At 57.1% G+C, this 17,548-nt stretch overlaps 4 protein-coding genes across 4 annotated transcripts; 2 read left to right on the plus strand and 2 right to left on the minus strand.

The window, feature by feature from the left end:
* Positions 1 to 1,697: 1,697 nt before the first annotated feature.
* Positions 1,698 to 4,833, minus strand: GGS23DRAFT_584605 (flavocytochrome c). The gene is made up of 4 exons (XM_051517330.1): positions 4,196 to 4,833; positions 4,040 to 4,108; positions 3,697 to 3,934; positions 1,698 to 3,586 (listed from the first exon to the last, which is right to left on the minus strand). The coding sequence occupies exons 1-4, from the start codon at positions 4,227 to 4,229 to the stop codon at positions 2,011 to 2,013; spliced, it is 1,917 nt and encodes a 638-aa protein (XP_051368375.1). The 5' UTR covers positions 4,230 to 4,833; the 3' UTR covers positions 1,698 to 2,010.
* Positions 4,834 to 6,833: 2,000 nt separating this feature from the next.
* GGS23DRAFT_600188 (uncharacterized protein) lies at positions 6,834 to 7,521 on the plus strand (the record flags this gene model as incomplete). Its single annotated transcript, XM_051519028.1, has 2 exons — positions 6,834 to 7,376; positions 7,429 to 7,521. The coding sequence occupies 2 exons, from the start codon at positions 6,834 to 6,836 to the stop codon at positions 7,519 to 7,521; spliced, it is 636 nt and encodes a 211-aa protein (XP_051368376.1).
* A 1,667-nt stretch (positions 7,522 to 9,188) lies between these two features.
* Positions 9,189 to 15,047, plus strand: GGS23DRAFT_584614 (uncharacterized protein). Its single transcript, XM_051517331.1, has 7 exons — positions 9,189 to 9,351; positions 9,484 to 10,028; positions 10,535 to 10,635; positions 10,695 to 11,274; positions 11,424 to 12,266; positions 12,327 to 14,027; positions 14,091 to 15,047. Exons 2-7 carry the CDS (start codon positions 9,504 to 9,506, stop codon positions 14,646 to 14,648), a joined length of 4,308 nt encoding a protein of 1,435 aa, XP_051368377.1. The 5' UTR covers positions 9,189 to 9,351; positions 9,484 to 9,503; the 3' UTR covers positions 14,649 to 15,047.
* Positions 15,048 to 17,337, minus strand: GGS23DRAFT_584620 (acetyl-CoA acetyltransferase). Its single transcript, XM_051517332.1, has 4 exons — positions 16,918 to 17,337; positions 16,742 to 16,791; positions 16,589 to 16,664; positions 15,048 to 16,418 (listed from the first exon to the last, which is right to left on the minus strand). Exons 1-4 carry the CDS (start codon positions 16,980 to 16,982, stop codon positions 15,407 to 15,409), a joined length of 1,203 nt encoding a protein of 400 aa, XP_051368378.1. The 5' UTR covers positions 16,983 to 17,337; the 3' UTR covers positions 15,048 to 15,406.
* Between the last annotated feature and the right edge of the window lie 211 nt (positions 17,338 to 17,548).

Consider the following 17,548-nt stretch of genomic DNA (forward strand, 5'->3'; position numbering starts at 1 on the left):
GCGGACTCGTTGGCCTGCTACCTTTGGCACCCTCTACGTAGGCGCGGTCCCCTGCCACAGCCGGAAGGAAGAACAACCCTCAACCCGAGTCCCTGGGACGCGGTTGGGGGTGCTATGCACACAGCTAACGTTGAGAGGAGCTCGACTACTTACTTGCCCGCCACCCGCGCGTGTTACTACCCGCGTCGCCACTACTTGAAGCAAGCCAGCGATGGTCCAATTAAGGAGCCCCCTACGGCGGTACCTTGAGTCTTATTTCGCCTATCATCGAGACAACTCTACAGTTGACGCTGGCGGCCATAAATCAACGGCCGGGGGTGCGTCCGCGACCCTGGAAGTCGCTAATTCGTCACATTGGAAAGCCATATCTCGGCTCTCTAAGCTAGGTAGGAAGTTCCGATAGAGGGTTTCCAGTTAGGTGAGAACCGTTACGTAGTTTGCGTTGAAATCTATCATAGTAGCCAGCTATGCTACCCAGAGGGAACGTTTCATACAGGCAGCTAGTCCTTGAATCGTTGATCCAGGGCGCTCGCTCCTTGCCGGTCTGGGTAGGGCAATCTGCACAGTCACTCCGCGTCGTAAGATGACGCGGCATTTCTTTCCTCGCCTTCCTCCACTTCGCTGGGCTCTCCAACATCGATTCAACGTCGCTTCTTCAAGTGCTCGGGGCGAGGACGGGTCGTGCTGAGATCAAGCTGGCGTTCTCGGAAGAGTGTATGCCATCAGATGTGTGTGGGCGAGGCACTCTCACAAAGCACCGCGTAAAACGCCGAACGTAACAATGACAGGTTCCGAAGGGGATGCACTCGGGCGTTGTTAACAGTGCGCAGGTAGCTAGAGTCGGAGAGCCCCCGAGCAGCACTACTCAATGTGGCAAGACCGCCCCTTACTATTCAGCAGGGAGACGAGAGGCCGGCGAGATAGCTCAACGTCCCACCTCAGAGTAAGCGAGACATACGCCGCAGAACACACGCCGTCCAGGGCACGGGGGTAGCTCTGCATAATCTGCTTGATCTAGAAGCCGTAGAGTAACGAACAACCAACGAGGTCACTACGAACGTATCCCTGCATTCCTCGCCCTCTCGCCCCCTCGGCCCCCTCTTAACCCCTCTTATATCCGTCCGTCTTGCCTCCCGGCGGCTCGGCCCGCGCGGTCGGGGCGCAACATGGCGGGACCGTGCGAGACGTACGGCTCGGGGACGCGACCGCCGCTCCTCCGCGTCGGTTAGCGGGGCGTTGGCGCGGTTTCGAACCGGCGCTTCCCGTTAAGCACGCGCCGCCTACAGCCGGCCGGGGGGGGGGGGGGGGGAGACGGCGACGATGACGACGACGGGCGGCGGGTCTTCGCGAAACGGCAGTTGGACGAAGCCGCCGCGGGATCCGCCCTGCTCCGTAGGAATAGGATATCCCCCCAATCTTCCCGGCTATGGCTGAGCTGCTGCCAGGGGGAGGGAGAGTTGCCACTGCTATATAGCGTGGCTTCGTACCGGATATATACCTATATGCGACGGCGCCCCCGCCAAGTGCAAATGTGACTCGACTAGCTAACATAAGAAGAGTACTGATAATGAGAAATGAATGAATGATACATCTTGCGTGGCACCGGCGACTGAACGGACCTTTTCGGATCCCACAAAGTTCTTGCATCGTTGGAGCTCACTTAGGATGATATACTAGTAGTAACCTACTATGGAAGTCGAGTAACAAGACCGCAAAAGTACTCCTAGACAGTACGTAGGTTTGAAAGGCAAAGTGATAATATATATATATATATATATATACACCTCGAAGCTGCAGCGTGCTGCATCCAAAATCAAAGTAAATAGTTATCGGTACAGCCATGGGATGTAATACAAGAGAAGCGCCTCCGCCTGGCTTGGCTTCCACTGCTCCCCCCCCTTCCCGACTCTAGTGCTCCCGCGTAGGGGATATATGGGGAATTTTCGTCAATCATAGTAACTAACACCCAATGGCTCGATGCAACGAGCAGATGGTCATTGCTCGCCGCGCCTAGATTTCAAGCGTTACCTCCTGCCCCTTAATGCGCCCTATTACCTGCTCCGGGGCGTACTTCGGGATCACTTCGTCGTCGTGTAGCATTTCAAACTCTTCCGTCGCGTCTCGGCCCATGAAGTTAAGAAGTGCTTGGGGGCCACCCGGGTGATCATCAAGCCAGTTCGTCACATCTAGGACGACACCCTTGACAACCACCCAGAGGTCTTCCTTCTTGTTGTGCTTAGCTACTTCCTCCATCGTAAATTCCTCTTCCGGTACCTCGAACGGCTTCGGGCCTTGAGCCTTCGTCGTGGCTTGGGCTGATGCGCCCGCCGAGGACGCAGCTGTAGGGCCGGCGGCGGCGGCGGTCGTCTTCTGGTCGACAAACGGCGGCGACGAGCCAGAAGCTCCGCTACCAGAAGCACCACTACCCCACTCGACGGACAGCTTGCCCGGTTGGGATGGGTCGATGTGCAGCGAGATTTGGCCGAGACGCTGGGCGGCTCCGGCCACGCCGGTTGCGCCGGAGAGCGCTTGCTGAAATAGGTAATTGCTTGCCGAATCACCAGCAACGCGACCATAAACAACGCACCCTAGAAGCGACGAGCCTCCGAGGCGGTTGGCTCCGTGGACGCCACCAGCCAATTCACCGCACGCGAAGAGACCCTCGAAGGGCTTCTTCTCCGTGTTCAAGACCTGAGCCTTGTCGTTGATCTCGACACCGCCCATGGTGAAGTGGACAACGGGTTCCATCAGCGAGACGTGGAAGTCGTCGTTGATATCCAGAGGCAGGTTGTGAAAGAACTTCTTGCCCCACGGGTCTTTTTGCTTGCCCTCCGCGATGGCATTGTATGTGGTGAAGGTCTTTTGGAGGTGCTCGGGGGTGCAGCCGATCTCCTTGGCGAGTTCCCGGCCCGTAATCTTCTTCATCAGTCCACGACCGGAGTAATGGCGAGTGTGGAAGTCCAAAACCTTGGAGGCCTTGGAGTTGAGGACGAGCCGGATGGGGAACTTGCCCTTGTCCTTCTCCTTCCACATCATGCCCGAGACGTAATCTCTGTGGCCGAGCTCGTCGCAGAATCTGTCGCCGTCGGCGTTAAGCAGAAGACCACCCTCACCGCGCAGCGCCTCGGCGGCCAAGAACTTCCATTTAGAGCCGGGGTCCTTGGGGTCGACGAGACCGGTAGGGTGGACCTGAACCTTGTCCATATCAATACCGTTTCCTCCGATGGCCATAACCATCTTCTGGCCGTCACCGGTGGCGTGGGTGCCGTTGGTGGTAGCGAGGTCAAAGGTATCGGGCCTGTGCTTCTTCAATAGGGAGTTCTCGCCGAAATCCGCGGCGTAACCACCAGTAGCGAGGACGACGGGGCCGTTGAGAATGACGCTCTCGCCGTCAGACTCGTACGTAACTCCGGTGACCTTGTTGCCCTCCTTATTTAAGCTAGTCACACGGGCCTTCTTAATGATCTGGACTCGTTCCGGCTCGGTCTCGGCGAGTTCTTCCAGCCTCTGCATCAGGGCATATGTGATGGCCATGCCGGGGAACTTCGCGTCATGACCTCTGTGCGTCCGGGGTTGAGAATGGCCGCTGTGCAGTCCATCAGCATAAGTGTCACTGGATTTGATGGGAAGGATCGGGGAAGCGATAAACAAATAACGCGACGAGACATCAAATCAATTGGTTTCTTCTGTACGTACCCGAGCCGCGACACCAAGGTCAGATCCAAGTTGAAGACATCTTGCAGCCATTCCACTGCAGCGGCAGATTTGTAGGTAAGGACCTTGATGAGGTCTGGCCGGGCCTGGTCTCGCGCCGACTTGAGGGTATCATCGTAGAACTGCTTGACGCTGTCCTGGATCTTGTGCTCGACCTGCGTCCGCGTCAAGGCGCCGTTGATACCCGAGGTGGCCTTGGTAGAGTTTCCTCCAAAGAAGCCTAGACAGATAACTGCATTAGCCGCTGCGAGCCGGGGGGGACGCGGCAACCCGGTATATTCCGCGGCAAGAAAATAAAAAGGAGGGAGGAAGTCTCAAAACTCACCTTGCTTGTCGAGGACCACCACATTGCCGCCAGCTAAGTAAATCGTGTGCGCAGCGCTCAGACCGGACACTGCATGGGACGGTTAGCTCACGGGCAACCTCTTTAACACCGGGGCGGAGAGGGAAGAAGGGCGTGTGAGAGAAAGCTGGAGCTTACAGCCACCGCCAACGACGATCACACGGGGCGCCATTCTGATTGACGTAAAGCGTGCGGGCACGCGTGTGCGTTTATTCGAAGGTGTATATATGTGAATTGTTTGTTGGCAACACTGTCTGACGGGCGGTCGACGATGATGGGACGAAGGAAGAGGAAGACGGACAGGAGCAAGTATGAGCAAGTTGTGATGGAAGAAACAGAGAGGAGAGAGAGAGGGTGGAGGGTTGAGGGTTGAGGGAGAAGAGAAGAGAAGAAGAAGAGAAGTTGTAAGCGTCACAGACAAGAGAGAGCGGTAGCGGGCACGGAATTGTCGGGGCTTGATATGGGGTTGCGGCAGTTTCCCCCCCCGTTGGCCATTGCAGGCTCGAGGCAGCTCTCTTTTGAATTGCTGACAAGCTGATTCGCGCGCGGCCGAGCCGAGGTCGACTCTCCTCGCAGGGGGCTGGTGCAGAAGGAGGTATCTCGGTACTTGCCTCGCAGCAGCACGCTCCCCAGGTGCAGGCGTGTACTCGTAGGTATGTAGCCAGGCAGGGACGTCCGAGCTCTGGCTACATGTGTAAGTTAGCTCGTGCCGAGCAGGCGCATGGGCGAACTCTACATGTACTCGGCGAGGTACCTGCCTGCTAAGTGGCACCTTTAGAAGGTACCTGCCTCCACCAACCTCCCAAGTACATCCGTCTACTGCGTTACCTGCCGTACCTAACCTACCGTACCTACCCAGGTACCTACCTCTCAGGTTAGGGGGACGCCGACTGGCACGCGATTCAAGCCCTCGTCCACTACGTAGAATAAGGGGAGAGGACACGGGGGGCGCGCTGGGCGGAGAGGTACAACGCACTCGCCCAATGTTCAGCCGAGGACGTGATGTCACTAAGCGCGAGTCGTAGGTACCTACGCCGAATGTCCCGGTAATACGCTTCGGCAAAAATGCCGAGGCTCCCCTTTCTGCAGATGGAGACCCCTCAACTTTAGCCTCGCTCCATCCTCCAACGCCCCCCGGGGGCGCCTGCCCCCAGATAAAATGGGACCACCACGGATCTGGAAGCCACAACCCCAACGGGGGGGAAGGCAAAGTCGGCGGTCTTGAACCCTTCTTCCCCACACGCGACAAGTCACGAGCAATTAGGAGACCAGGTACCTAAGGTAGGCTAGTTCGGGTACCCTGTACTTGTCTGCCTCCCGTTGGGAATCCGGCAGGTTGGGGGATTCTGCATGTGATCGACCTAGCAGCCTCCGCAGAATCAGGTACCTTGGGTACCTAATGTACCTAACCTACCCGCATAATGTACCTCCAAAGGTACCTACCTAACGTTGTGGTAAGAGGTACCTACCTACATCCTATAGGCACCTCCGCGCCCCGGACGGCAATACGAAACCGGCCGTTCCCCCACAAAGCCGCCTCGCGTGTCAGATGACCATCCTCTAGGACGCGATTGACGCTGATCTGACCTCACATTCTCTCTCATATCCATAGCGCTCAGCATTTACATGTGAAAGTCGACATAGCTCACCTACCTATGCATATCCCCCTCCAACATTCTATCGTGACCGTCGACGCCCTTGCTCTAGCAACGACGACACAAATTCCAACCCTGCTACCGGTACGGCCGGTATGTGGTGCTGTCCCTGTGGCCCGGCATCCCATCTCCGGTTTGGCAATTACAACACTAACATCGACGTCCAGTTCCTCGCTACGACGTGTCCCCCTAGTGACTTGACCTCCTCGATGCGGTCACGGCCCTCCCGACAGAAGTGCTCGCGCTTGTGCGATAGGTAGATCCTGCATCGTCGTTTCGAGCCCTCCTTAGGCGGATGGCTTCTCGGCCTCGAGAGTCGAACAAGCGACGGGACGCCAGCCACCAGCTGGCTGCCTCGACGGCTGATCATGAATACTACGCCGCGGCAGTGCACCAGAATCGGCAACATCCTACTCGATAGTCCGGCGAACCCCTCTCTCTAGGCAGCACGGGATCCCGTTGGTTCGACACCGCTGGTGAATTAGGTGATAAACGCGCATAACCGAAGAACCTTCTACCGAGCGAGAAATGCGATCTCACCATACCCGACCCCTTCGCTCGATGGCAGTCCGCCCGTTAAGAGATCCAGCCCCTAGCCGGATGAGAATGCCCAAGGTGTCGGGCCTGGAATTGGCGGGTAATAGTGGACCCTAGATAGGTAGCCAACCATGATGTACCTGCGGTGCGGCTATCGTGAGGATAGGCAATGCCTAGGTAGGCGGTTTTACGGCGCATCGAAGAGTCCTTGTAGGACAAGTAGAAAGGAACATCGGCCCGGTGGCTCAAATATTTTTCCACGATGATACGCCCGGCGGCTTGAGAGCCGATAGCTTATACTGCCTATACCTGCGTAGATGCAAATATGCACTTGTTTGAAATAATGCACTTCGCGAGTATTACTCAGCTATTGGACTCGTGGTGATGTCACTTGAGCTGAAAGTTGTGGGGGCTTGGGTATGTCACCGGTACATACCTACAACTTGCCACCAGCTCACCACATCCGCGACTCCATTTGCTCACCAACATCCGTTAGCCGGCGGCCAAATCGTCTACCTCACTATACACCAGCGTATAGCATCTTTCTACACCCTAGGCGCGAGGAGTTTTACGTTCGGAAAACGATGAGACCCTTAGTGCTGTGCTGTCTCCAGATCTTGGCAACCGTAGTATCTGCCGAGCCCGCCGCCTTGCAGCGTCCCATCGTCCTCGACCAGACGCCTGTCATGAATCCCGTCGGCCCCGTCGTCCCCCCCGCGGACCAGCCGAAGCGCCCCGAGCCGCCACCGTCCCAGGGAGGGGTGCTGATCTCGGACGTGATGGGCCGCGATCGCAGCATCAACATCTTCGCCGGATTTACGCGCGACGTCGGCTCGGTGTCGTCGCGCCTCGATAACTCGTCGCTGAACAGCACCGTACTGGCCCCGCGAAACTCGGCCATCGAGAAGCTGCCGCGCAAGCCGTGGGAGGACCCCGAGGACTACAAGGCCCTGGGCGCGGATGCCTACGAGGGCGGGGACGGGCGAGACCGGGCGCACAGGAACATTAGGAGGTTCGTCGAGGCACACGTCGTCCCCGTGAGCCCATGGACGGAGGGAGAGAAGGCCACGGCCCTCCTAGACGGGGATCGGCAGATATGGTGGGAGATGAGAGACGGTATCAAAGTGGTAAGTCATCCCGATTCTCTGGGCCGAGGACATACTTACAGAGAGTCTGTAGCTGCAGCCAGACGGGATCGAGATAGACAGCACCGCTAGCCAGGTCGGGAATGGCGAGGTCTGGGTTTTGAATGGAGTTCGCAACTACGCCTAATCGACGTGTTTATCTCGGATATGTAGATGGGGAAAGCACACACGACGCCCTATTGCAACGTCGAGCAATGGAACTCGACAATATACTTGCTAGTGAGAGTATGGGGGGGTTGGATACCTGGTATGGGAGGGCCTGGCCGATTCGGTCGGCCGACAGGGCTATGAAGGATTTGGGGCAGCTTCGGCAGGTTATGCTTATCCTGCTGGGCCTCACCGGCTCTCCTGGGCAACGAATGGAGTTCTCTTTTTGGTGGTATTTATGGCTTAGTGGCGTGATGGTTCCAATTTGGCCGCTTGGGAAGGGCTCTGATGAATTGTACTGGCATGGTGGCAAGGCAAGGCACAGATTAGGCGCGAATCCATCTCCCTAAGGCAAATCTAGCTCACTCCTCTATCGACGTGTGTTTCGGTCGTCGAACTATCAGCAACCAGACGAGCTACTGTGTCGTGGTGGCTTCGTTGCGTCGGCCGCCTGTATGAACAGGAGACTGGATAGTAGTAGTATGGCGTCTGCCTTTCAAGCCTCGGTAGCCTGGACCGTGCTCGTACGGAACGACGTCGCAATCGCCCTCGTCACTTGCTGATTATTGCCGTCTACGTGGGCGCCCTCTTGCACACACCTTAACCATTTAACATACCTATTACATGCCGCTGAACCCTCTCCGGTCCAACTTGCTCTCCTACACCGGGTACCCATGCTTTGGGCATCCGGCGGCCATGCTTATTTGCCTCGACGATAAGGCCCGTCCACGTTGATGATAGGAACTGCTAGGGAGGCGAGTTGACGTCGTAGGGCGGGTGGCCTGGAGAAATTGTCTATTGGCGGAAAAAAAAAAAGGCCTGTGTACTCGCTAGTCCCCCACCGCTGCTCTGTTGAGGTCAGGTATTGCTGGCTTACCCAAATCCGCCTCGAGGAGATGGGTATTAGTAGTTTGACGCTTTGCCTGCGAGTGTCGGTCGGGGACTCGTGATGGTACACCCTAGGAGGTAACTACCTCAGGTACCTTAGGTACCTGACACATGTTCCGACAATCGGAGTCGCCAATAAATCACCTCCAATTACGTGCTCGTAGTTCCTGCTTAGGTAGGTAGGTACCTAGGTATCTAGGTAGGTAGCTGCCCAAGTACCTCTACCTGGTGTACGCGTAAGTGGTCTATATGTAGAATTTCAAAACTTCAATGTGTGTGTATCCTTGCCCAGCATGACAAACCTAATGATCTGCCTCCATGTCGACGAAGCGGCACGCAGATTAGGTACTTAACTGCCATACATACCTCTACCTCTCACGTACCTGTGCGGGCGAGACGTGGTCTTTGGGAATAGTGGTCAGCCCGCGGCGGCGTTGCGCTGAATCCTTTCGCTAGGGGGAAAAGGAGGAGAGAAACGGGTGTGAAATAAGGAGGTAACGTAGGATATTGGGACCATGTTACCTGAGGTATCTGGGTACCCGCAGTCTTAGGTAACTCTCCCACCCGGGACGGAAAGGGAGAAAGGGGAAGGGCGCGGACGCACACGCCAGACTCTATTTGGAAGTCGCGGGAAAAGCCGCTAAGCCGGTTCTGTGCTCGATACGCTTATCTCCATGTGACCTGCGGCAAACCGGCGGACCACTCGCTTTTCCGGCTTCTTATCGCGCGTTGCTGCAGAGGAGGTTGCTGATTTCCGCGTGGAAATGGAAACCTACCTCCCCAAGCCGCGACAGCTTGATCATATCCCGCCGTTGTCACCCCCCAAAACCCTCATCGTCTTCATCTCTACCGCTTCCTCAACCCCCCCCTCTCGTCTTTACACGTCAACTGCGTCCATGTAGAGTGAGTCGCCTCCTGACAAGTACGTGTCCTCGTCTCCCCGTGTTGTCCTGTCCGACTTGGCATTCGTTCGAGAATCCCTCTCCTGAGGGCGTTTCGTCGCCGTCGCGCGCTGCCGTGAGGGGCAATCCTGGCTGATCCATTTCCCTACCAGAACCGCGACCCGAAAGAGTCATGAATTCTCATCCTGACGACATCTCCCGAGACCGCGAGTCCACCGAACGCCATCAGAGAGATCAGTACCCGGCCGGCACGCCTCGCCAGAGCAACACTGCCTCCCTCCAGATCCACCAGCCTGTCGCTTCGCGGCTCCCTGGTGCCATCCATAGCCCCGGCGGCCTTCTCGCGACCCATGGGGGTTCGGGACCTCCTATCCCTCTCGGTGCTCCCTCAGGCCCGGTGAATTCGTTCGGTGGTCCATTGCCAGTTGAGACAACCCGCCCTCTTCCGCACAGCGCCCAGAACGCATCCAGCCAAATGTTTGGCGCCCTAGGCGGCCACAACCCAGGCCCTTCCGGTACATCGGGGGCAGCAACCCATATGTTCGGCGGTCCCTTACAGCAGGACGGCAACCGCGCCGCCCAGGGTATGCCGTTTGGCGGTAGTAATGGCATAACAAGCGGTGGTCACCCGGCCTCGGGAGCTGGGCCAGGAGCCGGAGCTGGCGGATTACCTCAAGGCCAGCAGCCTATCTTGAATGTGAGTTTTTGCGAAAGTTGAGCCTTTTGAGAAGGGATATGTCCAGCAGCGCGCTCGCTCCGGCCCGAGAATCCCCGTCTTCCATAACCATCTTCCCCCTTACGCGCAAAACGCTACGCTCCCACCCTGCCCACTGCCTTCTCCTCTCTTCTGCGTCTCAGGTGTGTCCGTCACCCCCTATGCTTTCTTCGTAAACCTAGCACCTGCTAGAGTTTGGCACTTAATGTCGGCGTCCGATTGGGGGCTATGAACCTACAGACTTCTCCGAGCCGCATCCTCTCCCCCCTCCCTCCCTCCCTGTTCCTCTCCTTCTCTCTAGATTTTGCAGGTTCCCGCAATTTGCGCCGATAAGGACACTACGCAGGCAGGACGGGGAGCAATTGCGCGTCGCTCGGAGGGGTTTGAGCCGATATCTGCCCACGTATTTATCCCGCCGGCCCCGGCTACGAGTTGACCTATGCGTGTTGGCCCGTTGATTCGGGTTGCTAACCTACGTTCTCTTACAGGATGCGCTGAGTTATCTGGACCAGGTCAAGGTGCAATTTGCCGACCAACCTGACGTGTATAACAAGTTCCTTGATATTATGAAGGATTTCAAGAGCCAAACGTTAGTGCACATACCGAGTCGCATACGAGACAGAATGTAGAGGCTCACCGATAGGTCAGAATCGACACCCCTGGTGTTATTAACCGGGTTTCGGAGCTCTTCGCGGGGCACCCAAATCTCATCCAAGGCTTCAACACCTTTCTCCCGCCGGGGTACAGAATCGAGTGCGGTGCAGGCAACGACCCCAACACCATCCGTGTAACTACGCCTATGGGAACGACGGTCCAGTCGATTACTGGCCGGGCGAATCAAGGTGACGGTGCGCATGGTCAGGCTGGCTCGAACGCACCATTTTTCAACCACCGTCCCGGCAACTGGCAACAGCACTCGCAGCCTCAACACAGCATCGAGAGTCCCGAAGCAGCCTTCAGCGCCCCCGTGACGAACGGCCCAAACACGTTTGGGCCCGGACAAGGTCCTACTTCAGCGTTTGACGGACCTCCGCAGCAGCAGCATCGCGGCGCATCACAGGCCCAGAACAATCCGGGTGCACCCAACGTGCCTACGGCGCGTAACGCTCTGACGCCGACTCCGAGCGGCCCCCAGGGCCCTCCGAGCGGCGGCAGTCAGCAGGCGGGTATAGAAAAGCGCGGGCCTGTTGAGTTCAACCATGCTATCAGCTACGTGAACAAGATCAAGGTAAGAGGCCGAGGGGACGATTTGCCAGCCTTCATGGGCGATGAGAGACCTCCTTACCAACCCGTCTCCACAAAAAAATTTGCACGAGAGCACTGTGCTCTAGCAGCAAAACCTCGTCGAATCGACTGCTAATATTTCTCGCTGCTCAGAACCGATTCCAGGACAAACCCGAGATCTACAAGCAATTCCTCGAAATCCTCCAGACCTACCAACGAGAACAGAAACCGATACAGGACGTGTACGCACAGGTCACCAGCCTATTCAACACCGCACCCGATCTTCTGGAGGATTTTAAACAGTTCCTACCGGAGTCGGCGGCGTCGAGTAAGACCAACGGCGCGAAATCCGAAGACGTCTTTGCGATGACGGGCATCCCCCAAACCACGCCGCAGCCCGGCCACGCCATGAGGGACGGCCAGAAGATGCCTCCAGTCGGTAACTTTGCACCTCCGGCTAGTGCTAGTAAAGACAACAAGAAGCGCCCACGTAATGATAAACAACCCCCTCCCCCGGCTCCCGCGATGGTAGACAGCCCGGCCCCGGGGCCTCGGACGATCCCTGGGGTCGGCCCCGCGAACAAGCGTCCAAAGCTCAACCATAAAGCCGTAGCCGCTGATGCGCCATCAATCGAGCCGACTCTCACTCCGATTCTGCCCGAGCCGTTACCGCCTACATCCTCGGCGAATGCGACTCCTGACGAGCTGGGCTTCTTTGAGAAGGTTAAGAAGTTTATCGGCAATAGGTCAACCATGAACGAGTTCCTGAAACTTTGCAATATGTACTCGCAAAGTCTGATCGATACGAACGACCTCGTCCACAAGGCTAGCCAATTCATCGGTGGCAATGCTGAGCTTATGGGCTGGTTCAAGACTTTCGTTGGTTACGAAGGTCTCGACGAGATCATCGAGAATAGGCCTCGACCCCCAACGGAGAAGGTCTCGTTGAGCAACTGCCGTGCTATCGGGCCTAGCTACCGCTTGCTACCTCGCAAAGTGAGTGACGCATCCCACTTACTACTAGGCGAACACCGTCGGCTAATGATGCCGTTATAGGAGAAGCTAAAGCCGTGCGGTGGTCGAGATGAGATGTGCAACGCTGTCCTCAACGACGAATGGGCTTCCCATCCGACCTGGGCTTCCGAGGATTCCGGCTTTGTGGCTCACCGGAAGAACGCCTTTGAAGAGGGTCTTCACAGAATCGAAGAAGAGCGACACGACTACGACTTCAATATCGAGGCTAACGTCAAGTGCATACAACTGTTGGAGCCAATCGCCCAGCAGATGCTGAACTTAACCCCTCAGGAGCGGGAGACTTTCCAGATGCCGGCAGGCCTCGGTGGCTCCAGCACCTCCATCTTTAGACGGGTTCTCAAGAAGATCTACGGTCTAGATAAGGGGATCGATGTTGTGAACGACATGTTTACGGATCCCTTTGCCGTGGTTCCCGTCGTACTCGCCCGACTGAAGCAGAAGGACGAAGAATGGCGGTTCACGCAGCGCGAGTGGGAGAAGGTGTGGCAGGCCCAGACGGAGATCATGCATCTCAAGAGTCTTGATCACATGGGTATTCAGGTCAAGCAGAACGATAAGCGCAACCTGTCCGCCAAGCACCTAGTGGACGTCATCAAGACTAAACACGAAGAGCAGCAGCGCCTGCGGAGCTCAAGGACCAAGGTCCCGCGATATCAATTCGCTTATGAGCTTAGTGACCAGGAGGTTATCCTAGACCTACTACGATTCATGGTCTTGTACGGCATGAACAATGGCCACCACAGCGCGTCGGAGAAGGACCGTATCGTCGAATTCTTCGAGTTTTTCGTCTCGCGGTTTTTCGAACTGCCGGAAGACAAGGTCCAAGATCGGCTCCAAGACATTGATCGCGATTCTGGAGAGGAAGATGCCGAAGAGCAACTTCCAGCGGAACTGACCAACGGCCGATCTCGGCGCAATGGCAAGAGATCCGACCTACGCCGCGGCGTGTTAGACCCTAGCCGTAACGGCGCTAAGACTAGAAATCAGAAGGAAGACAGTGCAGCGTCCGGTAGTAAAGAGACGACTCCGGACGTTGGTTCTGCGAACGAGGAAGAGATGGGCGATGTCCCTGATGATGCCGTACCTACAGGCGTGTCGAACGAACGCTGGCTGCCCATAGTCCCTCGGGCGACGGTCGTTAAGGGTGACAATCCGCTGTTGGACGCAGACGGGGAATTGAAAGCCGATGGGTTTTTCCCTCGCCCTTGGTACAATTTCTTCTGCAACCAAACCATCTACGTCTTTTTCAGCGTCTTCCATACCCTATACAAGCGCCTCAAGGACGTCAAAGATAGCAGGGAAAGCGTCTCGCAAGAGATCCTCCGATCTAAGAGCAAGAAGCCCGCCAAGGAACTCGGTATTTCTGTCAACGAAATTAACTACTTCGACGAGAACGACCCTGCGTCCTTCTGGCCGAAGACCGTCGAGCTGATCGAGGACTACATTACCGGGGAAATCGACGAGAATCGTTACCAAGAAGTCCTCCGACATTACTACCTCAAGAAAGGCTGGACGCTGTACACGATCCAGGATCTCCTGAAGACGCTATGCCGTCTCTCTTTGACGTGTACGAGTCCAGACTCGAAGGAAAAGACGCCCGACCTCATCCAGCAGTTCTTGAGCACGCGCCACCACGAAGAAACAAGCTACCAGACCGAGATCAGCGCGCGCAAGTTCGCCGAGAAGTGCATTAAAGATGGCGACATGTTCGTCATCTGCTGGGTAGGTTCCGTCTCATTTTCTAAGACCGAATGCATGTTTAGCCCCTAACCGATATGATTACAGTTCCCGCAGAAGCACGAGGCTACGGTTCGTTGGTTGCAACGTGAAGAGACGACATTCTACATGGACGAGATGGAACTTCGCGAGAGGTGGCAGTACTACATCTCCTCGTACATGCGCGTCGAGCCCACAGAAGGGGTCTCGCGCTCCCGTCTACAGAAGGCAGTCCTCGCCAGGAACCTACCATCAAGCGATACTGACTCCGACGACGGCAATGTGCCGAAGCCTCTCGGCTTCTACGAGGGCCTAGTTATGCGTATCTGCTTGAACTCTAGCAAGATTGTCTGGGAGAAGGACACGTCGGAATCCTTTGTCTACGCGACCGAACCCGAGGGCGAGGAAGACAAGGCCAAGGCCGAGGAGCACAGGCGTGCCGTCACCGAGCACCGTGACCAGAGATTTCGGGAGAAGATGGTAATGAACAATGCTTGGATGCGGGGGATGAGCCAGGATAAAGTCCAGAAAGTGAACGAGAACTTCCAGAAGTGGTTCAAGGATGGCGTCGCACCGGCTGGCCAGGGTCAAGGGGAGGATGGCGAGGATGGCGAGGGGGCAGAGTAACGCTTACGACCACAGCCTTTTTGCGTGTTCGTTCCTTGTTTTTGTTGTTCTAGATTGCCTGCCTGTGGCAGTCTCGGGAGTAATCAGAGGGCGATATTCGACGATGCATAAACGGCATGCATCATCACGGTTGGCGTTTGACAGGGCAGTGTGCAGACCCAATGCCAATGCCAGTTCGGCTTCTCGATCTTCCATACAGACGCGAACGCGGCTCTCCATCCTGCACGCGATACGGCTACCGGGACGGCGGGAAGAGGGATGCAAGAACGAGTTCGGACTGGGCTGGCTGGCATTGGATTGTGGTTACGATCACATTGCTGCAATATCCTTTTTGCGTTTTACATCTGCGTGTATACTACGTCGGCGGCATCATTCATGTAGTCGTAGGTTAAGCCAACTATACTATTGCTATGCATTCCCGGTTCCCATGTGAGCTCCAATGTGCTGGGTACACTAGAAGGAGTAAACCTCAGATATCGGCTGCCTATGAGACGGTAGGCAGCATTCGAAGATGTATATTATTAAAGACGACACCATCTGCCCGTCAGCCGCGTATAGATCGTCTCCCGCCGGTCGACGTCCCCTTTCTCTTGGTTGCGGGTTACAACATGGCCACATCATCATTGCTGTTGCTTCTGGTTACTACCGTTTCTATCGCGCGTGGTAATGATATCTATGCCGCCGCCGCCCTCTCTCTCTGCTGCCGTACATATAACCAGAGATCTCCCTCCCTCTGACCGACGACGTGTATGTGCGACTTACTGCAAGCTCTCGATGACGATGGCGCTGGCGCCGCCACCGCCGTTGCAGATGCCGGCGCAGCCGACCTTGGCCTTCTTCTCGCGCAGGACGGTAGTGAGGGTGGTAACGATGCGGGCGCCGGAGCAGCCGAGGGGGTGGCCGATAGCGACGGAGCCGCCGAAGATGTTGACCTTGGCGGGGTCGAGGCCGAGGAGCTTGATGTTGGCGAGGGCGACGACGGAGAAGGCCTCGTTGATCTCGTAGAAGTCGACGCTGTCGCTCGTCAGGCCGGCGTGCTTGATGGCCTTGGGGATGGCGAGGGCGGGCGCGGTGGTGAAACGCTCGGGCTCGCGCGCGGCGTCGCCCCAGCCGAGGATCTTGGCGATCGGCGTGACGCCGAGCTCCTTGATCTTGGCCTCGGACATGAGCACGAGGGCGGCGGCGCCGTCGTTGAGCGGGGCGGCGTTGGCGGCGGTGACGGTGCCGCCCTGCGGCTTGAAAGCGGGGCGCACCGTCCGGAGCTTCTCGGGGTTGAGGTTTTTGACCTCCTCGTCGGTCGTGACCTTGACCGGGGGCTTGCCGCGACCGCCGCTGACCTCGACGGGCACGATCTCGCGCGAGAAGACGCCGGCGGCGGTGGCCTTCTGGGCGCGGGTGTAGGTCTCGATGGCGTACTCGTCCTGCTGCTCGCGCGAGATGCCGTGGTCGTCGGCGCACAGCTCGCCCTGGAGGCCCATATGCTCCTTCTTGCCGTAGGCGTCGGTCAAGCCGTCCTTGAGCATGCCGTCGATCAGGGTCTGGTCGCCGAACTTGGCGCCGTTGCGGAGGGTCGGGAGGTAGTGCGGGGTGTTGGACATGGACTCGGTGCCGCCGGCGACGACGATGGACGCGTTGCCGGTTATGATGGTCTGGGCGCCCAGGATGATGGCCTTGAGGCCCGACGCGCACACCTTGTTAACGCCCGTGCAGACCACCGAGTCGGGTATGCCGGCGCCGAGGGCACATTGCCGAGCCGGCGCTTGTCCGAGGCTGAAGAGGTTAGCTACGGGCCCGTCTGTTTGTCTGTCTGTCTGTCTGTCTTTCCCCTTCACCCTACCCCGTCCAGCATACAGTATACCCTCCGCGCTCGCTTCCCCGCTCCCCCACGCTCCCGCTCTATAGACACACGGAAAACAGAGCGCAGTCGAAGGAGGACTTACTTTGCAGACAGCACGTTGCCGAAGAAGACTTCTTCTACATCTTCTGGCTTGATCTGAGGAACCCGCTCAATAGCAGCTACAGTGAGAAGGGAGGGAGGGAGAGGGATTAGCGGGGCGGCTGACGCTGACTAGAACACGGGAGGTCGATCGTACCTTTTATGGCGTGCGATCCCAGCTGGACGGCGCTGAGACTCGACAGCGTCCTAATTGCCTAATGGTGAGCTCGTCTCACGGCCAGCGGGGGTGCAGAAGGAGAAGAGGAGGGGGCCCGAGGAAGGGGGGAGCTTTTGGTCGAGAAGTTCGCGGCAGACGGCGACAGCGAGACATACCCTAAGAACGACCCCACTGGGGTTCGGGCAGCGGAGACGATGTAGACGGGAGGGAGGCCGGACATGGTGGATTCGACAGGTAGGTATAGAAGGAGAAGCACCGGCTCGGTCTCGGCTGGGAACAACGGCAGGTAGGTATATTATCACGGTATCGCGGTATCACGACGGCGTAGGAGGAGAGGGGAGAAAAGTCGACAGGCTGGGGACCAGGGACGGGGATGTCTGAAGGCGTCGGGTCGAGGGGAGGGATCCCACGTGTAAATAAGTGGTAGTGTGCGGACCGATGTAATAGGTATTGGCGATGACAGCAGAGAATATTACCGTGCCACCGGAAAAGTGTTGGGCGAGTCTGGGACCCTGTCCTCCACCCCCTCTCCATTCACCCTTTTTTTCGTGAGTAAATAAAAGGGGACAAGATCCTGCGCGAGGGCATCTGGATTACCTAAGGCCGACGACCGGCTTGTGGTCAACAAGGAGCGAGCCTATGAAGAGCGTGAAGAGGCGGAGAGGTAGCTCGTACTCTGGTACTCTACCCGGCCAGGTACCTGTCTCGAGGTAGCAGGCAGTGGTTGGCAGGTGGTTCGTGGATAGAGGTAGGTACTTGCTTCTCGGTAGGTGGGCGGTATAGATA

Source organism: Durotheca rogersii, assembly GCF_024521655.1.
Source record: "Durotheca rogersii strain YMJ 92031201 chromosome Unknown GGS23scaffold_30, whole genome shotgun sequence".
In the NCBI taxonomy this organism is placed as follows: domain Eukaryota; kingdom Fungi; phylum Ascomycota; class Sordariomycetes; order Xylariales; family Xylariaceae; genus Durotheca; species Durotheca rogersii.